Source organism: Ranitomeya imitator, chromosome 5 (assembly GCF_032444005.1).
Source record: "Ranitomeya imitator isolate aRanImi1 chromosome 5, aRanImi1.pri, whole genome shotgun sequence".
In the NCBI taxonomy this organism is placed as follows: domain Eukaryota; kingdom Metazoa; phylum Chordata; class Amphibia; order Anura; family Dendrobatidae; genus Ranitomeya; species Ranitomeya imitator.
This window is the reverse complement of record NC_091286.1, coordinates 447,855,386-447,880,883: the sequence shown is the minus strand read 5'-3', so window position 1 is coordinate 447,880,883 and position 25,498 is coordinate 447,855,386. Positions and strand designations below refer to the sequence as shown.

The following is a 25,498-nucleotide window of genomic DNA, read 5'->3' as shown; positions in this document are numbered from 1 at the left end:
CTTATACTCGAGTATATACGGTAATAATGTATACCGGCAGTCAGTTACCCATGGCTCCTGTGACTCCAACGTACTTTTCGCCCAGTGGCTTTCTCAAAGAGTATGAAGGGGAAGTGTATAGAATATATATTTATATGTCACACAGACCAATCAAAGCTAATAGTTCCTAGAGACCGGTGATGTGGCATGAGAAGATAATTTATTGTCAATAAAGTAGAAAAAGCATAGGACCATAATTATAATATCATATCAAAGATCAATAAAAATGAACTTGGCCATAAAAAATGTAAACAGTTCATCTGTAAAGATATATGCATTGCACCAGAAGCGACATGTAGTGCACCCGGCGGGGAACGACTAGGATGGATGGAGAGGTGTGGGTTCCACAGTGGCACGCACGCCGCGAACATGCACTCCCGGAACCGGAAGTGACATGCCGCGATGATATGCTCGGCAATACACTTTGTACACAAAAGCGGCTAATCATTAGTGGGTGGCGTTATACGGAGCTCAGCATTCAGAGAACCGCTAGATCTGCAGTAGAGAAAACAGTGATTTTATCAAAATTGCATCAAGCAACCCATTAAGTGACACATCGCTGGAATCAGGGTCTCTGTGCCTACATCATTCTGCTCTCAGACTACATAGCAAAAACATGCTGACATATTTCCTTTAACTTTTATGTTACTAATATACAGTTACTTGACATCTTGCATTACATTGCATCCACTTGTTCATTTATTACAAAGTTTGCACTGTTATAAATGTTATGATCTGTTATTAGCAGCCATTGGTCCACTATACATAATTCTATAATTTTCCTGGACTGCTGGAACAATCCAAATATATATATATATCATATAGAAAACATGATAAAAACATGTTTTTTATTTTACTTTATACAGTTTCCAAAGTATTTTTAAGGGGGACCCGTCACCTGGAAAATGCCGACCCGGGAAGTTGTTGGGGAGGGGGTGGGGAAGAGCAGATTGATGTATTGTTTTGTGAGAAAAAATTCAGATTCTATATCTGTCTTTTAATCATTTAATCCCCTGCACGTTCTGAGATTTTGGGTCCAGTGGGCGGTCTTATCACTGAAAGGACCGCCCACTGGACTGAAAATCTCAGAACGTGCAGGGGATTAAATAAGTAAAACACAGGTTATACTGCATCTTTTCTCGCACATCTATAGCTCAATCTGCTCTATAATGTAGTGCCTGCAGATTGTATGGCATTTTCATGGGGTATTTGCGTGCTGGAGTTTGGTTTCCTCTTTTCTCCTGTGTCACTCTTTCCCTTGCAGCCTGCTCTTTTCCGTGCATGTTGATGCTTTCCATTTCCGCTCTTTTGCTTTAGTATTTCCTTTTTTACTTCCAATGGACACGTATTGGAAAACCGCCAGATTGTCGCCTTTAGTGCTTTTGGGTCTAATGCCAAAATGTTGTAATTACCCATTTCTAATCAGAGTCTCTGTTTATAACAAACATTTTGTCTGTTGTCGTGTATTACTTTACTTATCCTGTATTTACATACATTGTGTAATGGTGAATTGTTGGTTCCATTTCTGCTTTTACTTTGCACAAACCAAATTGATCCAGATTTTGTCTTAAATTCTTTCTCATCTGCTGAACTAAGATCTGGTTAACCACCAGCAAAATATCGAAACAAAAAATGAGAGATTTAATAGACTGGATTGCTCATTTTTCAATTGCCCTAATAGCTATTAATTTCCCATTTATAGGGGGAACTAAGAAGGGATTCTAAAAGCTTTCATTTTTCCATGTTGGCCCTCCCAGTTGGGTGACAGCGGGGTTATATTAAAGGGAACCTGTCAGCAGGATTTCACCCCCAAACTATTTATATATGCATGTAGTTATTTCAAAGACAAGCCCAGCAATACCTTTACATGGTCAGTCCATTCCTCTGTTACTGAGAAATTGGCATGCAAATGAGGCTGTAGATCTGAAGCCTCTGTCACTCCAGCTCTATTACTTGCCCAGCTCTGCTTCCTCCTGGTTGACGATTGGCTTCTTTGCCTGAACTCACGTATAGCATAGAGGATGTCAGTCAAGCAGGAGAACTCTGCATTGGCGGGGGAATAGAGCTGGTGTGACGGAGGGCTTCAGATCTACAGCCTAATTTGCATATCTATCCAAACCCCAATTTCTCCTTAACAGAGAAACAAACTGGATATGTATCATTATTGCTGCACTTGTGTTTGAAAGAGCTACATGCACTTATAAATAGTTAGGCGGGGATTGAAATCCTCACAAAGCCCCATTACAGGTTAGATCTTAATTCTAAAGCTGGAGGGAAATAACGCACCAATTACAATAGGTTGATGGGGCAGGTGTGTGACCCCCTCTGTACAACGCTGCAGAATATGTTTGCCTTATAGAAGCAACGTAAATAAATGGGGACGGCTGAATTCTAATCCCCAGTTAGCTGAGCATGCACTGAACACCCCCATGGTCCTTGAGTTATCTCCAGACACGTTTCCTTAGTGGTTGCTGTAAAGCAAATCTGCAAACTGATGTTTGTAGGTCAGAACAGAAGCTGAGGCAGTATGACTACCCCCGAAATCCTTAGGACAAAATCTACAATCTTAAAACTAAAGTAAATCAGAAAAGGACTATTTTCAATATCTGGCTTTTATTTGTGCATAGAGCAAGAGGAGCGGAGTAAATGGATGGAAGTTTTTGTGAGAAAATATTCAGTGTAAGCGCTTGCTTACACGTTCGTATAACTCGGCTAAGAGCTATCCAATTTTTCATAGGAGAGCACTCAGCCCAGCATGCTGCAAGTGCATTCAATATAAGTTGATGGGTGCGTGTAAAGCATAGGATTGCACTCGGATGTCATCCGAGTGCAGTCTAATTTACACGAACATAGACAATGGAGAAGATGGAGAAATTTAGTTCTCCATCTTCTCCATACCTCTGAAGCAATTCTCTCATGCAAGAGAATCGGATGACACTGGGCTCACACTCAGGTCAGCATAATCAGTCCTAACTGGTGTAATTTAATTCTCTGCTCTCCCAGAGGTTTTGGGTCAAGTGGGCGGTCCTATTAGTGACTGACAGCTTTCCTTATACAAGAGTGCATGCAGAGGTAGCTGTCAGTCACTGATAGGACCAAGCATCCCAGAAAAAGCAGAGGTTTTAATGATTAAAACTCCGATTATACTGATTTCTTTTCTCTCAAAACTATATATCTATCCGCTGAGCTCTCTGCTCTATAACATGGAGCCTGCAGATTAAACTGCATTTTCATGGTGACAGGTTCCCTTTAAATCCGCAATCTGTAACAAATCATATCTACCCTCCAGATATCACTAAAGTAGATACCGTACTTATTGAGAACAAACATAACATGTAATCCTCTGCTGGATATACATTTTTTTTCCAAAATGGATTTAGATTTTGATTAACCTCTCTTCAATAACAACCACATTAAGGGTAAGTTCAAGGGCGTTTTTGCTGCGTTTTTTTTATGCTAATTTTCAGCAGTTTTTTACAGTAGGGGCGGCACGGTGGCTCAGTGGTTAGCAATGCAGCCTTGCAGCGCTGGGGTCCTGGGTTCAAATCCCATCAAGGGCAACATCTGCAAGGAGTTTGTATGTTCTCTTCGTGTCTGCGTGGGTTTCCTCGGGGTTCTCCGGTTTCCTCCCACATACCAAAGACAAAAATGCTGCAAATACGCAGGTTGACGTGTTTTGCTGCAGAAAAGTCAGGGAGAGCCGGATGTGACGTCGCACTCGGCTCTGCTATATCTAGATGGCAGACTGCATGATGTGTCCATACAGTCTGTTGTCACACTCACGCCCTGACTGGTGGGCGTGAGCCAGGGGGTTTGTGGCCCCACTGTGCCACGAACCAGACTACCCTGGAAGGGGCATGACTAAGACCGCTGCCTTGGTGTTCTCTGGAGCCTCTGATGGTGAGGTCAGACTTGTTTGGCAGCAGCTGCCAGGTGCTACTCCAGGGTGGTGTCTGGCTGTGGCTGCTGATCCCACTGGGAGAACGGAGCACTAGGACAGGTGCGGACATCAGGCAGGACTAGCAGAAGAGCACGGCTGAAACTCAGCTCAGACAAGTAGGCTGGCATGGTTAAGACACAGGGCTGGCAGGAACAGCAGAGACACAGGGCTGGCAGGAACGGCAGAGACACAGGGCTGGCAGGAACGGCAGAGACACAGGGCTTGCAGGAATGGCAGAGACACAGGGCTGACAGGAACGGCAGAGACACAGGGCAGGTTGGTGTGGTGTATGAAGGAACAGGTAGAGACCTGTTCACACAGCAGATGCTAGTACCGGAACAGACAAGAAAGAGTGGTGTATGACTGAACAGGTTTGGGCCTGTTCACACAAGAGGTGCAGGTACGGATGCAAGCAGGAAGGAACAGGTTGGGACCTGTTCACACAGGAGATGCAGGTACGGAAACAAGTAGGATGGAAAGAAGTATGAAGGAATAGGTTGGGACCTGTTCACACCGGAAGAGAACCGCAAGGCTGCGGATAGGAGCGGTAGAGCAGCAAGAGATAGAGCAGCAACAGAAGCTAAGTAGAGCGGAACCAAAAGGAATGCGGAGAGGAGCTGCAGCAAGAGATTCCTGCAGCAACAGGAGCGGAGCAGAGTAAAACGGAGCAGAACCGCAAGAGTGCGGAGCAGAGGTAAAGCTGCAAGAGAGCGGAGCACAGGCAAAGTCACAAGAGCCGTAAGAGTGCAGAGCATAAGCAAACAGAGAGGACACAAGGAAAGACACAGCAGGGAAAGAAGCCACAAACAAGGAGACAGAGGTAGGACAAACTTCAGACAAGGTAAATGAACAAGACAAAGTGCAAGAACAAAGACACAGGGACCAGGATATACAGCCTCCTGGAGGGCAGACAGACAAGATCAAGGCAAAGCTAGGAGTAGAACCTCCAGAGATGGAGGAACACAGAGCAAGGCCTTGCAGCTCAGAAGATAAACATTAATTGAGTTAACACATTGCACAGGCCCAGTCCGCAGGGTGGAGCTGCCCTAAATACTGGAGGCCTCTTGGTAATTGGTCAGGAACAGATTAGACAGGTGTACCCTGATTCCATAAGAACCAGAGAGTTCTGGCGCCGCCCCCCTATGCATACAGCCAGGAAGCATGCAGAGAGCAGAGGCACAGAATATGGAGCTGGCAACAAACAGAAACCACATGACCTGGAGCAGTGGGTAAGATAGTGTGAGAGATGAGAGGCCATGCCGTGATGCCAGCAGAGTTGTTACACCTGTCATCCAGAAGAGCTGACCCGAACCCCATTCACTTGAATGGGGGGGTCCGACAATACAGTGTTTGACACGCTGTCATATGCATGACAGCGCGGCAAACACCGCTTCTGAACGGCGTGGAAATCATCCCCGCCGGTCAGATAGCTGCATTTCCCACGCTGTCAAAAAACAGCGGGGAGCGCTCAGCTGTGATTGGAGGTATAAACTTTACCTCTGGTCACTGGTGTCAGCTGATGGGACTACTGCTCCCATCATTCGACACCTGCCACCGCTAATTACAGTGACAGCAGCGGTGGCGCATGGGAGTTTTCTTCTGCCACTCCTGCGCTATAAATAAATAAAAAAAAAAAAAAAAAAAACAGCGTGGGTTCCCCCCTATTTTTGATAATCAGCCAGACAAAACAGTCCAATATAACGCGTGTCCCGCGCATTATCTGGGGGAGATGATTTCCACGCCGTTCAGAAGCGGTGTTTGCCGCGCTGTCATCTGGGGGAGATAAAGCTTACAACCGGGAGAGCTGCTAATGCGACCGATCCCGGCTGTAAGCTCCTGGGGAATGAATGAGACACAGCGGGCGCAGGCTCAGTAACTAGCGGTGACGTCACCGAGCCTGCGCTCTCTGACCTGAGGTGACCTCTGCACCAAGGGAAAATGCCAGGGAAGAGGATACCTCAGGTAATGTATCGATCTAGTCTATCAATCTATCCTATTTATTCATTCTATCTACAGGAAGTTTTTTTTTTCCCTCTGGGGGCACTCAACTTTATTGGCATGCACAAAGAAAAAAAAAACGCACCAAAAACGCGACAAAAAATCCACGAAAAAACGCACCTAAACCTGCGTTTTTGGCGCCGCTTCTTTCCTGCCAAGATGCTCAGGTTTTGCTGCAGAACAAAAACGCAGCAAAAACGCCCTGTGTGAACTTAGCCTAAATGCCCCCATCAGCTCTATAGTGTAAAATTCAAGGGTTATCCTGTGATTAAATGATCTTATTCTTTTGGCGTGGGGAGGTATAAGTTAGCATTTGCTGTGCTCCCCCCTTGCTGTTCCTGCTGTGTTTCTTGATAAGCTGAAGTTGTGGTATCATGACTACACCACATGTGAGCACTGCAGCTAATCACTGGGCTCAGCTGTGCATCGACATGATCACCCATCCCATTGGCTGCAGCGGTCACATATAGTTTAGTCGTGACGTCCCTTCTTCAGCCTGTCAACAAAGACTGGTGGCAGCGGCTGAAACACATTGGTAGAGGACTAATTGCTCAGTCTAGTGGCTTTTCTTATTTTTGTTAAGTTATTGGTCAGACAACTTCTGATTCTAAGCTATTCTGCTATTGTCTGGTTGGTGGTTAACAGTGTACGATCATGTTCTACTAATTGTTTGTATTAACGTTCCTGTAGTACTTCTTATGGATGTATAACGTGGCTCATTCACATTTTTTTCCCACTTCCGTATGTGCAGGCGCTGGTTTTCAATACAGAATAATCAACTTGTATATCAGAAGAAATTTAAGGTAAGCGATAATTAATGTCGTAAAGTTTTTAAAAAGCCTACTTAAAGAGCAATACTGTTCTCTGCTCCTATGGATTTTCTCCACATTAAAGGGAACCTGTCACCCCCAAAATCGATGGTGAGGTAAGCTCACCGTCATCAGGGGCTTATCTTATTAAGCTGCCGATGTTACCTGAAAGAGGAGAAAGAGACATTAGATTATACTCACCCAGGGGTGGTCCCACTGCGGTCTGGTCAAATGGGTGTCTCAGGTTCGCTCCGGCGCCTCCTATCTTCATTCCATGACGTCCTCTTCTGGTCTTCACGCTGTGGCTCCGGCGCAGGTGTACTTTGTCTGCCCTGTTGAGGGCAGAGGAAAGTACTGCAGTGCGCAGGCGCCGGAAAGGTCAGAGAGGCCCAACACCTGCGCACTGCAGTACTTTGCTCTGCCCTCAACAGGACAGACAAAGTACGCCTGCGCCGGAGCCGCGGTGTGAAGACCAGGAGAGGACGTCATAAAATGAAGATGGGAGGCGCTGTTCCGGACCTGAGACACCCATCAGAGCAGGACCGCCCCTGGTGAGTATAATCTAATGTCTTTTTCTCCTCTTTCAGGTTACATCGGGGGCTTATCTATAGCATTCCAGAATGCTGTAGGTAAGCCCCTGATGACGGTGAGCTTACCTCACCATCGATTTTGGGGGTGACAGGTTCCCTTTAATTTACATTAAAACTACATTCTCAGGCCTAGCTCCATATTTTTCCTCTTTCTCCACAGGATAATCCCACGGTTGTTGTAGAGGACCTGCGTCTGTGCACAGTGAAACACTGTGAAGATATTGAGAGACGCTTCTGCTTTGAGGTGGTTTCTCCTACTAAGTAAGTGTTCTGTATATGAGGATTTACAAACACTCACTGCAGAACCCTGAGGATGTGTAAACCTCTAAGGCTTCTGGGAGATGTAACTTTTATTTAAAGAGTTACTGCTGTTTTTAATTTAATAAATTAATAGTCCACATAAACATGAGAAATGTTATAATAAATTTTGGTCACGATTTATCAGAACAGATTCAGCAGAATTCTGGTGTACATTGCTTTGAAAAGTCAAAATTTTTCGGTGCATGTGCAATAGAAGATCCTCCCCCTTCCCTCCCTTCATGTGTAGGAAGTTGTTTTCCCAATGTATACTCTTGATATTCTGTAACACTGAAGATACCAGGGGAGCCGAGGTAAGAAGAGATTTCTCACACTGCTGTTTACACTGTCATTAATTTAATACTGAGATACCAGCAATGCTGAGGTAAGAAGAGGCTGCTCACACAGCTGTCCACCCTGTCTTCCTGATCTAATATGAAACACCATGGCGATGAGGTAAGAAGAGGCTTATCGCACTACTGATCACCCCATCTGTCTGATCGAATACTGGAGATATCAGGGGTTCTGAAGTAAGAGTAGGCTAACCACAGAGCTGCTGTCCACCATGGCTCTCTGATTAAATACTGAAAATAACTGGGGCCTCTCCCATGGATGTCCACCCCGTCTTTCTGATCTAATACTGAAATACCAGCAATGCTGAGGTAAGAAGAGGCTGCTCACACAGCTGTCCACCCTGTTTCCCTGATTTAATATGAAACACCATGGTGATGAGGTAAGAGGCTTCTCACACTACTGATCACCCCATCTGTCTGATCTAATACTGGAGATATCAGGGGTTCTGAAGTAAGAGTAGGCTAACCATAGAGCTGCTGTCCACCATGGCTCTCTGATTAAATACTGAAAATAACTGGGGCCTCTCCCATGGATGTCCACCCCGTCTTTCTGATCTAATACTGAAATACCAGCAATGCTGAGGTAAGAAGAGGCTGCTCACACAGCTGTCCACCCTGTTTCCCTGATTTAATATGAAACACCATGGTGATGAGGTAAGAGGCTTCTCACACTACTGATCACCCCATCTGTCTGATCTAATACTGGAGATATCAGGGGTTCTGAAGTAAGAGTAGGCTAACCACAGAGCTGCTATCCACCATGGATTTCTGATTAAATACTGAAATACCAGCAATGCTGAGGTAAAAAGAGACTGCTTGCACTGCTGTCCACCCCATTTAGGCTACTTTCACACTGGCATTTTTTTTAATACGTCGCAATGCGTCGTTTAGGGGAAAAAACACATCCTGCAAAGTTGTCTGCAGGATGCGTTTTTGCCCCATAGAGTAACATTACCGACGCATTGCGACGTATTGACACACGTCGCAACCGTCGTGCGACGGTTGCGCCGTGTTGTGGCGGACCGCCGAGAGCAAAAAACGTTAAATGTAATGTTTTTTGCTGCCGACGGACCGCTTTTTCCGACCGCGCATGCGCAGACGGAACTCCGCCCCCACCTCCCCGCACCTCACAATGGGGCAGTGGATGCGCCAGAGAAATGTATCCGCTGCACCCGTTGTGCAGCGCATCCAACGCTAGCGTCGGAATCTCGGCCTGACGCACTGCGACGGGCCGAATCTGACGCTAGTGTGAAAGTAGCCTTACCTGATCTAATACTTGAGATGCCAGTGTTTTTTGAGGTAAAAAGATGCTGCTCACACTGCTTTCCACCCTGTCTTTTTGAGTGACGATACATGGTATAGATTATCTCAAGGTCACAACAGTAGAGCTTTCTACTGCACATGCTCCCTTACACCTTTCCTAACGTTCTCACTTTAAATAGTGTCGCCCTACCATGTATTCATCTTTGGTCGTGCTATTAAACAATATTGTTATTTTTTTCCTTAGTGCTTGCAAATGTCTACTGTGCATTGTTGAGAAGTCAAAATGTAGTAATAAAATTATTCAAAAATAATGTGTAGAACAGAATGTAATTTACTTGTGCTTTATCCTGGATTACAGGAGCTGTATTCTGCAGGCCGATTCTGAGAAGCTGCGCCAAGCATGGATCAAAGCTGTTCAGACCAGTATTGCTACAGCTTACCGGGAGAAAGGGGAAGAAGCAGAGGTCCGTTGTTATTTGTGTGTTCTGGATATGCACATATATGTACAGGCCCTTATAACTTATTCAGTTAGATTTTCTTTATTGAATTCAGTGTTTTACTTATTTTTTGGTTTAGAAAATGGACAAGAAACCTACCTTGTCAACCACTAGCCCAGTGTCCGAAGCAAAAGAGAAGCTGGTTAAAGGGGAGAGTGCTCTGCAGCGAGTGCAATGTATCCCTGGTAATACAAAGTGCTGTGACTGTGGCTTACCCGAGCCTCGCTGGGCCAGTATCAATCTTGGCATCACGTTATGCATTGAATGCTCAGGAATTCACAGGTAGGCAGTTGTTACTGCTCCCACATCTCTAACTTGGTTGTTGATTTCATGCGAATAAATAACACTGGACTGTTCATAGATCATCTGTCATTTTTCTAAAATATTTTAGAATGCAAAATTATTACGTGTTGAATAACCATATAAACACCAAAATTATATATATCTTTGTACAGTGTCAGCCTGTAGATAGAAAAATATTAAAATTTAAGACTTATCCGTGGTTGATTTAATGGCTAACTGAAAAGATGGAAACAAATAGCAAGTTTTTGAGACTACGCAGGTTCCTTCATCAGGTATTGAAACTATTCTATGCCTGGTAGTCTCAAAAGCTTGCGATTTGTTACCATCTTTTCAGTTACTCATTAAAAGATATCATCCATTGATGACTCTAATAATAATAATTTTCATATAAAAAACAATTTTCATATAAAAAATATTTTTCATTGCATATGTTTTTTTTTTTTCCATTTAATTGGAAATAAATAAACAAGAGGTTTCCTTCGTTCGGAGGGTTATGTTCAGAGCTGTGTTTTGACTAATCTGTGGGGATATTGGGACCGGGACCCATATGCATAATATATTAAAATATCCCCAAAAAACGGCAGCACTCCTGCAGTAAGTGAAATAATTAGGTGTTTTTATTAGTGCGTATCCAATGTCAACATTTTATGTCTTCATGAAAACTTTCTCAAGCAGTTACAGGAGGAGCTGAAACGTTGGATAAGCAGTGATAAAAGCATATTATTTTTTTTTTTTTAATTTGGAGGAGTGCTACCGTTTTTGGATATTATCTATAATCGACCTGGTTGAGGATTTGGATTTGCATTTAATGACTATGTTGGTGCTGCTACTATTCTCTATATAATCGTGTAAGGGGTACTTCCGTCTGTTTGTCTGTAATGGAAATCCCGCGTCACTGATTTTTCCCGGCTTAGTCCGGCCGCGAATTGGCCCCTACCTACTCTCCTCAAGTCAGTGCCCCCTCCCTACTCCCCTCCAGTCAGCCCCAGTTTGTCGCCCTATCCCGGACTAACTTTTTACTATTGATGCTGCCTATGCAGCATCAATAGTAAAAAGATATAATGTTAAAAATAATTTAAAAAAAAAATTGTGCTATTCTCCGACGTCCACCGATGCACCGATCCGACGTCCACCGATGCACGCGATGCTGCCGCCAGCTTCCGTTCCCAGAGATGCCTAGCGAAATTACCCAGATGACTTAGCGGTCTTGCGAGACCGCTAAGTCATCTGGGTAATTTCACAAGGCATCACTAAGAGCGGAAGCTGGCAGCCGTGCGTCGGGACAGCTTCGGTGGACGACGGAGGGTGAGTATATAACTTTTTTATTTTAATTATTTTTTTTAACAGGGACTGCTATGTACTGCATGGGCTGTGTTATATACTGCGTGGGCTGTGTTATATGCTGCGTGGGCTGTGTTATGCTGCGTGGGCTGTGTTATATACTGCGTGGGCTGTGTTATATACTATGTGGGCTGTGTTATATTCTATGGGCTGTGTTATATACTATGTGGGCTGTGCTATTGTCATGGTTAGAAAGGTTATGTCTTGTACTCTCAAGGGTTAATGTTCTTAGCCTCTCTTTCAAGATGGGAGGGCTATTTATACTCGCTCCTAACCTGGTATCCTTGTCAGCTATAGGTTTTCTGCAGTCTGTATGCTTGACTTCTGCAGTGTGTGCTGGCTTACTTTTGTCTTGCTGTTACCTGCTTTATTCGCTTTCCTGGATTACTGATCCCTGGCTTGGCTTCTGACTATTCTCTGACTCTCCCTGTTCATATCTTGTAATCTGCTGGCTTTGATCTCGGCTTGTTACACTATTCTTTTATGCTTGTTCCTTCTCTGTTTCCCCGGCGTCTGGCTCTGCCCCCTGGCCGCCTCCCACTCTGTCACATGATCTAAGGTCCTTCTGCTTTACCTGGTCACTCTGTCTCATGTGAAAGGTCCTGTTGGTGTAAATGTAAGTTACCCGGTTTCTGGTTCAGCTCCGTTGCTGCTGGGTGCAGTTTCCCCTGCAGCATTTATACCCGGGTATCGTGACAGCTATATATTACGTTGGCTGTGTTATATACTGCCTGGCTGCTATATACTACGTGGGCAGTGTTATATACTGTGTGGGCTGTGCTATGTACTGCGTGGGCTGTGCTATATACTGCATGGGCTGTGTTATATACTGCGTGGGCTGTGTTATACTGCGTGGGCTGTGTTATATACTGCGTGGGCTGTGTTATATACTGCGTGGGCTGTGTTATATACTGCGTGGGCTGTGTTATATACTGCGTGGGCTGTGTTATATACTGCGTGGGCTGTGTTATAGACTGCGTGGGCTGTGCTATATACTACGTGGCTGTGCTATATACTACGTGGCTGTGCTATATACTACGTGGCTGTGCTATATACTACGTGGCTGTGCTATATACTACGTGGCTCTGCTATATACTACGTGGCTCTGCTATATACTACGTGGCTCTGCTATATACTATGTGGCTCTGCTATATACTATGTGGCTCTGCTATATACTATGTGGCTCTGCTATATACTATGTGGCTGTGCTAAACGCTACATACATACATACATACATACATATTCTAGAATACCCGATGCGCTAGAATCTGGCCTCCATCTAGTTATAAATGTGTATGTACCTTTTTTTATGAATTTGGGTGCTTTCTAATTAACCTCTTCCCGACCTTTGACGCCACGTAGGCGTCATGAATGTCGGTGCCAATCCGACCCATGACGCCTATGTGGCGTCATGGAAAGATCGCGTCCCTGCAGATCGGGTGAAAGGGTTAACTCCTATTTCACCCGATCTGCAGGGACAGGGGGAGTGGTAGTTTAGCCCGGGGGGGGGGGGGGGGGGGGGGGTGGCTTCACCCCCCCCCCCCCCCCCCCCCCCCCCCCCCGTGGCTACGATCGCTCTGATTGGCTGTTGAAAGTGAAACTGCCAATCAGAGCGATTTGTAATATTTCACCTATTATAACTGGTGAAATATTACAATCCAGCCATGGCCGATGCTGCAATATCATCGGCCATGGCTGGAAACACTAATGTGCCCCCACCCCACCCCACCGATCGCCCCCCCAGCCCTCCGATCTGTCCGGTACACTGCTCCGGCTCCCCTCCGTCCTGTGCTCCGCTCCCCCCGTGCTCTTGTCCGCTCCCCCCGTGCTCCAATCACCCTCCCCGTGCTCCAATCACCCCCCCTGCACTCCGATCCACACCCTCCGTGCTCCGTTCCAGCCCCCCCGTGCTCCGTTCCAGCCCCCCCGTGCTCCGTTCCACCCCTCCCGCGCTCCGATTCACCCCCCCATGCTCCGATCCCCCCCCCCCCCCCCCGTGTTACCCCCCCCTCTGTCATACTTACCGATCCTGCCGGGCTCCGTCCATCTTCTCCCCGGGCGCCGCCATCTTCAAAAATGGCGGGCGCATGCGCAGTGCGCCCGCCGAATCTGCCAGCCGGCAGATTCGTTCCAAAGTGCATTTTGATCACTGAGATATGATCTATCTCAGTGATCAAAATAAAAAAAATAATAGATAACCCCCCCCTTTGTCACCCCCATAGGTAGGGACAATAAAAAAATAAAGAATTTTTTTTTTTCCACTAATGTTAGAATAGGGTTAGGGGTAGGGTTAGGGTTAGGGGTAGGGTTAGGGTTAGGGTTAGGGTTAGGGCTAGGGTTAGGGTTTCGGTATGTGCACACGTATTCTGGTCCTCTGCGGATTTATCAAATCCGCAGCGCTAAACCGCTGCGGATTTATGGCATATTTACCGCGTTTTTTCTGCGTATTTCACTGCGGTTTTACAACTGCGATTTTCTATTTGAGCAGTTGTATAACCGCTGCGGAATCCACACAAAGAAGTGACATGCTGCGGAATGTAAACCGCTGCGTTTCCGTGCAGTTTTTCCGCAGCATGTGTACAGCGATTTTTGTTTCCCATATGTTTACATTGAACTGTAAACTCATGGGAAACTGCTGCGTTTTCCGCAGCGTGTGCACATACCTTTAGAATTAGGCTATGTGCACACGGTGCGGATTTGGCTGCGGATCCGCAGCAGTGTTCCATCAGGTTTACAGTACCATGTAAACATATGGAAACCAAATCCGCTGTGCCCATGGTTCGGAAAATACCGCGCGGAAACGCTGCGTTGTATTTTCCGCAGCATGTCAATTCTTTGTGCGGATTCCGCAGCGTTTTACACCTGTTCCTCAATAGGAATCCGCAGGTGAAATCCGCACAAAAAACACTGGAAATCCGCGGAAAATCTGCAGGTAAAACGCAGTGCCTTTTACCCGCGGATTTTTCAAAAATGATGCTGAAAAATCTCACACGAATCCGCAACGTGGGCACATAGCCTTAGGGTTAGGGTTGGAATTAGGGTTGTGATTAGGGTTATGGCTACAGTTGGGATTAGAGTTAGGGGTGTGGGGGGGTTAGTGTTGGAGGTAGAATTGAGGGGTTACCACTGTTTAGGCACATCAGGGGTCTCCAAACGCAACATGGCGCCACCATTGATTCCAGCCAATCTTGTATTCAAAAAGTCAAATGGTGCTCCCTCATTTCCGAGCCGTGTGCCCAAACAGTGGTTTACCCCCACATATGGGGTACCAGCATACTCAGGATAAACTGCGCAACAATTACTGGGGTCCAATTTCTCCTGATACCCTTGTGAAAATAAAAAAATGCTTGCTAAAACATCATTTTTGAGGAAAGAAAAATTATTTTTTATTTTCACGGCTCTGCGTTGTAAATGTCTGTGAAGCACTTGGGGGTTCAAAGTGCTCACCACATCTCTAGATAAGTTCCTTGGGGGGTCTAGTATCTAAAATGGGGTCACTTGTGGGGGGTTTCTACTGTTTAGGCACACCAGGGGCTCTGCAAACGCAACGTGACGCCCGCAGACCATTCCATCAAAGTCTGTATTTCAAAAGTCACTACTTCCCTTCTGAGCCCCGACGTGTGACCAAACAGTGGTTTACCCCCACACATGGGGTATCAGCGTACTCAGGAGAAACTGAACAACAACTTTTCTGGGCTAAATAATTATTTTTGAGGAAAGAAAACGTATTTATTATTTTCACGGCTCTGCATTATAAACTTCTATGAAGCACTTGGGGGTTCAAAGTGCTCACCACACATCTAGATAAGTTCCTTTCGGGGTCTAGTTTCCAAAATGGGGTCACTTGTAGGGGGGTTTCTACTGTTTAGCCACATCAGGGGCTCTGCAAACGCAACGTGACGCCCGCAGAGCATTCCATCAAAGTCTGCATTTCAAAACGTCACTACTTCAATTCTGAGCCCCGGCATGTGCCCAAACAGTAGTTTACCCCCACATCTGGGGTATCACCGTACTCAGGAGAAACTGGACAGCAAATATTGGGGTGAAATTTCTCCTGTTACCCTTGGGAAAAGTAAAAAATTCTGGGCTAAATAATTATTTTTGAGGAAAGAAAACGTATTTATTATTTTCACGGCTCTGCATTATAAACTTCTGTGAAGCACTTGGGGGTTCAAAGTGCTCACCACACATCTAGATAAGTTCCTTTCGGGGTCTAGTTTCCAAAATGGGGTCACTTGTGGGGGGTTTCTACTGTTAAGCCACATCAGGGGCTCTGCAAACGCAACGTGACGCCCACAGAGCATTCCATCAAAGTCTGCATTTCAAAACGTCACTACTTCACTTCCGAGCCCCGGCATGTGCCCAAACAGTGGTTTACCCCCACATATGGGGTATCAGCGTACTCAGGAGAAACTGGACAACAACTTTTGGGGTCAAATTTCTCTTGATACCCTTGGGAAAATAAAAAATTGCAGGCTAAAAGATCATTTTTGAGAAAATAATTTTTTTTTTTTATTTTCATGGCTCTGCGTTATAAACTTCTGTGAAGCACTTGGGGGTTCAAAGTCCTCACCACACATCTAGATTAGTTCCTTTGGTGGACTAGTTTCCAAAATGGGGTCATTTCTGGGGGATCTCTAATGTTTAGGCACACAGGGGCTCTCCAAACGTGACATGGTGTCCGCTAATGATTGTAGCTAATTTTCCATTTAAAAAGCCAAATGGCGTGCCTTCCCTGCCGTGCGCCGAAACAGTGGTTTACCCCCACATATGAGTTATCAGCGTACTCAGGACAAATTGGACAACAACTTTCGTGGTTCAGTTTCTCCTTTTACCATTGGGAAAATAAAAAAATTGTTGCTAAAAGATAATTTTTGTGACTAAAAAGTTAAATGTTCATTTTTTCCTTCCATGTTGCTTCTGCTGCTGTGAAGCACCTGAAGGGTTAATACACTTCTTGAATGTGGTTTTGAGTACCTTGAGGGGTGCAGTTTTTAGAAAGGTGTCACTTTGGGGTATTTTCAGCCATATAGACCCCTCAAACTGACTTCAAATGTGAGGTGGTCCCTAAAAAAAAATGGTTTTGTAAATTTCGTTGTAAAAATGAGAAATCGCTGGTCAAATTTTAACCCTTATAACTTCCTAGCAAAAAAAAATTTTGTTTCCAAAATTGTGCTGATGTAAAGTAAACATGTGGGAAATGTTATTTATTAACTATTTTGTGTCACATAACTCTCTGGTTAAACAGAATAAAAATTCAAAATGTGAAAATTGCGAAATTTTCAAAATTTTCGCCAAATTTCCGTTTTTATCACAAATAAACGCAGAATTTATTGACCTAAATTTACCACTAACATGAAGCCCAATATGTCGCGAAAAAACAATCTCAGAACCGCTAGTATCCGTTGAAGCGTTCCTGAGTTATTACCTCATAAAGGGACACTGGTCAGAATTGCAAAAAACGGCAAGGTCTTTAAGGTCAAAATAGGCTGGGTCATGAAGGGGTTAAGTGTTTTAAGTTGAAGGAGTCTGTCCGAAGCATCAAGACTCCTGAACCATCTACATGGGCATGCAGGTAATTGAATGTTAAATAAAATGCTACATTTATATCTGTTATCCAATGTCTTATTCCATAGAAATACACGTTATAAGATCTATGAGCCGGGTGTAGATCTCCTGGAGAATCTGACTCAGAGCTGCTTTTAAATGAAAGGGGACATTACCAGTATGAAACATGCAATTTTCTCTGATTTCAATTAACATAGTACAGCTGATCTGAGCACACTTTAAGCGGAGAGCTAGAGCTGCACTTGTGTTTCAAATGAAACAAAGCTCTGCTGTACTGTTCCTGCACACTGTCCTCCTGTGAGATGGAAGCTATTGAATTGTTAGTTATAATCACATACAGCTCTGCAGTGAGATCAGCAGAGCAGTCTGTCAGTCATTACATGTCTCACACTGATAACTCCTCCTTTTCAATAACATAAGCTCTGGATGCAGATTCTCAGGGAGATCTATGACCTTACCAGGGATCTTAACAGCTCATTTACATTAACAAAGACATGGATTTCTATGGAATAAGACATTAGACCGCATATATCAAGGTATTATTTTATTCAGCTTTCTATGACCTACAGTACATGCACGTATAGATGGCTTAGGAGGGTTGATCCTAATGATAAATTCCCTTTAAAAGATGATCTTCCTTTACTAAACTTGCTAATTATTAAAGAAAATTGAAAAAAAACAGTGCCAGAATAGCTGTTTTCTGTTCAGAGCACTTTCCAATAACAGAGATAAAAATTATTATAAATGAGTATTTACCAATAAAAAAAACTACAAGTGGTCCTGCAAAAAGAACAAGTCCTTACACTTCTGTCTACAGAGATCTTAAGGTTATGATTTAAGGGCTGTGGAGTCGGAGTCGTGGAGTTGGTATAAAATGGACTGACTAAAATATATAATAGATTGGTTAAAGTTTAGAATGTGCTGTAAATGTTTTCAGAACAATTTGGGAAAGTTATGAAATGTCCTATAAATGTCTGATCTGTTCCTGATGTAAGGATCTCGGCTTTTATCTGAGATGAATCTGTGCTGCACTTTATGTGCAGGCTCAGTAGTGAGGCAGTGCTGTGGGGTCTGAGGTTTAGTGGAGATGAATCTGTGCTGCACTTTATGTACATGCTTAGTAGTGAGGCAATGCTGTGGGGTCGGAGGTTTAGGTGAGATGAATCTGTGCTGCACTTTATGTACATGCTCAGTAGTGAGGCAGTGCTGTGGGGTCTGAGGTTTAGTGGAGATGAATCTGTGCTGCACTTTATGTACATGCTCAGTAGTGAGGCAGTGCTGTGGGGTCGGAGGTTTAGTGGAGATGTATCTGTGCTGCACTTTATGTACATGCTCAGTAGTGAGGCAGTGCTGTGGGGTCAGAGGTTTAGTGGAGATGAATCTGTGCTGCACTTTATGTACATGCTCAGTAGTGAGGCAGTGCTGTGGGGTCGGAGGTTTAGTGGAGATGAATCTGTGCTGCACTTTATGTACATGCTCAGTAGTGAGGCAGTGCTATGGGGTCGGAGGTTTAGTGGAGATGTATCTGTGCTGCACTTTATGTACATGCTCAGTAGTGAGGCAGTGCTGTGCGGTCAGAGGTTTAGTGGAGATGAATCTGTGCTGCACTTTATGTACATGCTCAGTAGTGAGGCAGTGCGGTGGGGTCGGAGGTTTAGTTGAGATGAATCTGTGCTGCACTTTATGTACATGCTCAGTAGTGAGGCAGTGCTGTGGGGTCGGAGGTTTAGTGGAGATGAATCTGTGCTGCACTTTATGTACATGCTCAGTAGTGAGGCAGTGCTGTGGGGTCGGAGGTTTAGTGGAGATGAATCTGTGCTGCACTTTATGTACATGCTCAGTAGTGAGGCAATGCTGTGGGGTCGGAGGTTTAGGTGAGATGAATCTGTGCTGCACTTTATGTACATGCTCAGTAGTGAGGCAATGCTGTGGGGTCGGAGGTTTAGGTGAGATGAATCTGTGCTGCACTTTATGTACAGGCTCATTAGTGAGGCAGTGCTGTGGGGTCGGAGGTTTAGTGGAGATGAATCTGTGCTGCACTTTATGTACATGCTCAGTAGTGAGGCAGTGCTGTGGGGTCGGAGGTTTAGTGGAGATGAATCTGTGCTGCACTTTATGTACATGCTCAGTAGTGAGGCAATGCTGTGGGGTCGGAGGTTTAGGTGAGATGAATCTGTGCTGCACTTTATGTACATGCTCAGTAGTGAGGCAATGCTGTGGGGTCGGAGGTTTAGGTGAGATGAATCTGTGCTGCACTTTATGTACATGCTCAGTAGTGAGGCAATGCTGTGGGGTCGGAGGTTTAGGTGAGATGAATCTGTGCTGCACTTTATGTACAGGCTCATTAGTGAGGCAATGCTGTGGGGTCGGAGGTTTAGTGGAGATGAATCTGTGCTGCACTTTATGTACATGCTCAGTAATGAGGCATGTATGAGGGAGTCTGAGTTGAAGTTTTGGCTTACCGACTCCACAGACCTGGTTATGAGACTCTCATAACAGACACAAAATTTTATTTTGTGAAACAATGTACGTAAGCGATAAAGCAAACTATAAATTTAGTAGTCCTACTGAATCACACAATAAAATGAACATAGCTTATGAAGCACAATTAATGACATTAAATAAAATCCTTAAAAACAGTGGCAAAATTGCTGGGTTTTTCTCCACCCACAATGTCACAAAACGTATTTAATACCATATGGCCCCAATTCATGAAATACATTTTGCTAATATTCTGGTTTAAATGGCTTTGAAAAGTTGCAAAATTTTGGGGTAGCTTGGAATTTGCACAAAACCTTAGCTACTTTTCATGACAATCTGTGGCATTACTTACTCCAGAAATCTTACTCCGATCAGGGACTGGAGTTAGATTTCTGGCATAGCGCACCTCCTCATGAATCAGAAGCATATGACTCCACCACAACTATTAAGAACAGCAAAAAATTGTCCGTTTTGATGAATCGTGGCCTATATGTACCCCAATAATGGTGTAAAAATAACAAGGTCTTGTACAACTACACTAAAACATTTTTTTTTAAAGTTATTACTACTTGGAAGCAAAATCAGAAAAAAATTACCCATCGCTGAGGTTGATTTTTTGAGGGTGTCGTGTGGAGTGAATATGCGTGCCCGTGCTATGTGCATATGATGGAGAACAGTGTACGTCTACGTGCTGTGACACTTGCCAATATTTTTGAGTTGCTAATTTTACAAGAATGAAGTGATGTGAAAGGTTTCTGAATTCTAATGTGACTGTTAAAGAGGAACAATAGTATAGTATGCTAATTTTTTGGCATGACCATGTGTATTGCCTTTATAATCATTGTTTTTTTTTTTTACACAACAGGAGTCTTGGTGTGCATTTTTCTAAAGTGCGATCCTTAACTTTGGACACATGGGAGCCTGAACTACTAAAGGTACTTATTTTAATCTCTTTATAGCAGACGGCTGAACCATACAATCCGGTAGTCTGCAGATCTATTTAACTTTATTATGATAATTTTTTTAGGTTTGATCTGGGCAGATGTCACTGTACAGGGGAGAGGGATGAAATGGGTTGGGACCATCACCTAATGTCAATGATGGTCCTGTGACCGCGTTTATAATAGATTTGTTACCTGTCATTGGAATCCTGTCTTTGATTACTAAGATATATCTCCTTTAAAGCAAGATTTATACATTAGGTAGTACCAGCCTATTGTGAGGCCCAGTGCACAGTATGAAAACTACAAACGTGAATATTTCAGGAGTTCAAAATACAGATGTCCTAAAAAATATCAAAATTCTTTAGAGCAATATAAGCAAAATTTCATTTTCGTTCCCTTTTAAAGCATTGAATGTGCCTTTTTTATACATTGTGACAGGGATCTAAGGGGTAACGTTTCTTCTTATGGAAAGTGCTAAGCCTGGCATGTCAGTCTGGAGACTTATAAGCCATGCATGCTCCTCTGGGAAATGAAATATACAAATTGTCTCTTCAGAGAGAAAGAGGACTAAAACTTTAGCACCACCTATTGGAATCCTAAAAGTTAATATCAATCCTTTAAAAATCCTTGCAATATGACTTGAGATAAATGGCAAACCAAAATCTCAATTTACAGTTACACTGTTTTGAGGTGTTGCCTCTTGTCATTGCAAAGTATGAGATTTGATTTGGCTAGGTGACACTCCAACAAGGAGAAATGTTACCCCTTAGACTCCAGTCCAGAGGGTCTTAGCTAGCCAAATTAGTTCTCATACTTTGCACTGACGATAGGCAACACCCTGAAACACCATGTCTGCAAATTGAGATCCTGGTTTGGCATTTATCGCAAGTCCTATTGCAAGGCTTGTTAAAGAGTCGATATTGACTTTTAGGATCACTGCTTCCAACAGGTGGCACTAGAGTTACATAGTAACATAGTTAGTAAGGTCGAAAAAAGACATTTGTCCATCCAGTTCAGCCTATATTCCATCATAATAAATCCCCAGATCTACGTCCTTCTACAGAACCTAATAATTGTATGATACAATATTGTTCTGCTCCAGGAAGACATCCAGGCCTCTCTTGAACCCCTCGACTGAGTTCGCCATCACCACCTCCTCAGGCAAGCAATTCCAGATTCTCACCGCCCTAACAGTAAAGAATCCTCTTCTATGTTGGTGGAAAAACCTTCTATCCTCCAGACGCAAAGAATGCCCCCTTGTGCCCGTCACCTTCCTTGGTATAAACAGATCCTCAGCGAGATATTTGTATTGTCCCCTTATATACTTATACATGGTTATTAGATCGCCCCTCAGTCGTCTTTTTTCTAGACTAAATAATCCTAATTTTGCTAATCTATCTGGGTATTGTAGTTCTCCCATCCCCTTTATTAATTTTGTTGCCCTCCTTTGTACTCTCTCTAGTTCCATTATATCCTTCCTGAGCACTGGTGCACAAAACCGGTTCTAGTCCTCTTCCTCTCTGAAGAGAAAATTTGCATACGATGTGATGCTAATGCATTTGTAAAGATTGTGTATATTGCATTTACAGTGAACTTTATATTTAATGTACTCTAATTTTCCCCTTATTTACATAGCTGATGTGTGAATTAGGGAATGATGTAATAAATAGTATATATGAAGCACGTGTTGATGCCATGGGAATAAAAAAGCCTCAAAATGGATGTCAGCGGTAAGTTCCAATATAATAAGTGTCTCTGATGTCTTTTTTGTTTCCTTATAATATCTATATTATTTGGGGTATTTTACTGTTGAAATAGAAATAGGGTAAAAGTATGACCTTGCCAACATAACCATTATTAAGAATTTCTATATGATTGTTTTCTCACCAGTCGAGGTTTGAATTTGCTGAAGGAATTTCCCACAACATGGACAACCCTTTTTTTTTATGTAGTCCTGCTTTAAAAATAAAATATAGTCCCGTCCCACACTGACTCCATTCCAAGGATGTCAGCTTGCGGACTCTTGGAGCGTGCTTGACATTGTAATGTCACGAGACCCCTGTAGCCAATCAGTGTCTGCAGCGCTTTCACTTCTGCTTGTCTGAAGGGGGGAATGTGCATCAGCCCAATAGTTGACTCTTATTGGCAACAGAGCTCACGTGACATAACAATGTCACACAACACCTGACAACAATGGAATGGCTCGAGTATGGGAGGTAAGTGCTGTATACACTGTGTGCAGAATTATTAGGCAAGTTGTATTTTGATCACATGATATTTTTTATACATGTTGTCCTACTACAAGCTGTTCAGGCTTGAGAGCCAACTACCAATTAAGTAAATCAGGTGATGTGCATCTCTGTAATGAGGTGGGGTGTTGTCCAATGACATCAAAACCCTATATAAGTTGTGCTTAATTATTAGGCAACTTCCTTTCCTTTGGCAAAATGGGTCAGAAGAGAGATTTGACGGGCTCTGAAAAGTCAAAAATTGTGAGATGTTTTGCAGAGGGATGCAGCAGTTTCGCCAAACTTTTGAAGCGTGATCACCGACCAATGAAGCGTTTCATGACAAATAGCCAACAGGGTCGCAAGAAGCGTGTTGGGCAAAAAAGGTGCAAAATAACTGCCCATGAATTGAGGAAAATCAAGCGTGAAGCTGCCAAGATGCCATTTGCCACCAGTTTTGTCATATTTCAGAGCTGCAACGTTACTGAAGTAACAAAAAGCACAAGGTGTTTGATACACAGGGACATGGCCAAGGTAAGGAAGGCTGAAAAACGACCACCTTTAAACAAGAACCATAAGATAAAACGTCAAGACTGGGCCAAGAAATATCTTAAGACTGACTTTTCAAAGGTTTTATGGACTGATGAAATGAGAGTGACTCTTGATGGGCCAGAGGCTGGGTCAGTAAAGGGCAGAGAGCTCCACTCCGACTCAGACGCCAGCAAGGTGGAGGTGGGGTACTGGTATGGGCTGGTATAATCAAAGATGACCTTGTTGTACCTTTTCGGGTTGAGGATGGAGTGAGGCTCAACTCCCAGACCTACTGCCAGTTTCTGGAAGACAACTTCTTCAAGCAGTGGTACAGGAAGAAGTTGGTATCGTTCAGGAAAAACATGATTTTCATGCAGGATAATGCTCCATCACATGCCTCCAACTACTCCACATGTCACCACTACTCCACATGCCTCTAACTACTCCGTGGCTGGCCTGTAAAGGTCTCAAAGAAGAAAAAATGACACGGCCCCCTTGTTCACCTGATCTGAACCCCAAAGAGAACCTGTGGTCCCTCATAAAATGTGAAATCTACAGGGAGGGAAAACAGAACACCTCTAGGAACTGTGTCTGGGAGGCTGTGGTGGCTGCTGCACGCAATGTTGATCGTAAACAGATCAAGCAACTGACAGAATCTATGGATGGAAGGCAGTTGAGTGTCATCATAAAGAAAGGTGGCTATATTGGTCATTAATTTTTGGGGGTTTTGTTTTGCATGTCAGAAATGTTTATTTCTAAATTTTGTGCAGTTATATTGGTTTATCTGGTGAAAATAAACAAGTGAGATGGGAATATATTTGATTTTCTTTATCGCTTCATTGGGGGACACAGATAACCGTGGGTGTATGTTGCTGCTGGAGGCTGATACTATGCAAAAAAGGAAAAAGAGTAGCTCCTCCCTGGCAGTATACACCCACTGACAGGCACCAAGCACCTCAGTTTGTGCTTAGTGTCTATAGGAGGCGGACCTGGATTTTGAGATCCGCAGCTAACCTTTGTTTCCTAACAGGTTTGTTGTTTTTTAGTAACTTTCTTCTTAGTTTTTCAGATACAACAATCCAGGGAATCAGGGTATTATTTTCACTCTGCCTTCCCAAGAGAGGCGGCTGAGCGAGCAGTGTGGTGTCACCCACATCGCATCTCTCAGGCCGCTGGCAGGACTTTATCCCCTGTCACCTTCACAGGTGCTCCAGGGTCTAAATGGTGGCTGTCCTGGCCAAATGTCCCCCTCACCCCTCTCCTCGGAGAGTGCTGAGAGGAAGACGGTGGCCACCAGCAGTGACCTCCCCCTTCATTAAGGGGGTTGATACCATCTTGTGGATGACGAATCTGTGATCCATCGACCCTCCCTACCATGGGCCCCTGGACGATCCTTATGACATGTGGAGCCGGAATACAAGAAAGGTAAAAGATCATCGACCCCATGGTCTCCGCAGCGTCCGGAGAGTTTTTTTAATTGCGTGCCCGCGGCAAGTTCTCTAGCACACCCCTTACTGGGTATCCCAGCGCGCCTCTTTTTCTTTAGTTTGCGGTCACTTCCCCTCTTCCCCCGGAGTCTTACTTTCACTTTTGTCGCTCCGGCTGGCCACACCCCCTTTTTGGCCGCATTTTCTCTGTGCCATGTCTCTGGCCACTCACCGGCCGCCCCCTCATATGTGGCACGCCCCCTCTTGCATCGGCTCTATCAGGAGCATTTGGCCTCCTCCTTCATCGGCCAATCTCTTAGGCACGCCCCCTTATTCAACGCAGAGACTTCCTGCTTTTCCTCCATCTTGGAAACTGCAGCTCAGTGCGCATTGCTTCCTATCTGGAGGGAGGAATGTCAGTTTGAGGGACACCGATAACTCTGCTGTCCGCGGTACCGGTAGGCTTTTTTCTGCGCTATCTCAGCACCTCCCTTCAGTATCTCCCTTATACTGCAGCAGGTTCTCCCAAGTTTATTATTCTTAGTATAAGCCCATCAGAATCTACTTATGTCCAACTCTCTTGGGGCCTCTCGTTCCAAACCTACCATAACTCATTACGCTTGCGCACGCTGCAAGAAGAAGTGGTCAGCAGGCCAGTCGTCGCCTTTCTGCCAGTCCTGCAGTCCTCCAACCATGTCTGCCCCTCAGGAAACCTCCGATGCCCAGGGTGAGTGCACTCCCCCTCCTCCAGAGTGGGCCGTTGCCATGTCCCAGTCAGTCTCTGACCTGACTAAGGTATCACAGTCTCTGGTCCAGGTGCTTGAACGACTTCCACAGCTGTCTGCAGCCACCAGTGCTCCGAACATCTCTCATGGCGATTCGCACGCAC

General features: G+C 44.4%; 1 protein-coding gene across 2 annotated transcripts in view; it reads left to right on the top strand.

The window, feature by feature from the left end:
* Positions 1-25,498, top strand: part of ACAP2 (ArfGAP with coiled-coil, ankyrin repeat and PH domains 2) — a 152,544-nt gene that overhangs the window by 83,184 nt on the left and 43,862 nt on the right. For both annotated transcript variants that reach the window (XM_069727191.1, XM_069727189.1), the window contains 6 exons: positions 6,729-6,780; positions 7,537-7,637; positions 9,648-9,753; positions 9,866-10,068; positions 20,345-20,414; positions 22,059-22,153. In XM_069727191.1, the coding sequence (XP_069583292.1) occupies positions 6,729-6,780; positions 7,537-7,637; positions 9,648-9,753; positions 9,866-10,068; positions 20,345-20,414; positions 22,059-22,153 (627 nt within the window). The remainder of the gene's footprint in view (positions 1-6,728; positions 6,781-7,536; positions 7,638-9,647; positions 9,754-9,865; positions 10,069-20,344; positions 20,415-22,058; positions 22,154-25,498) is intronic.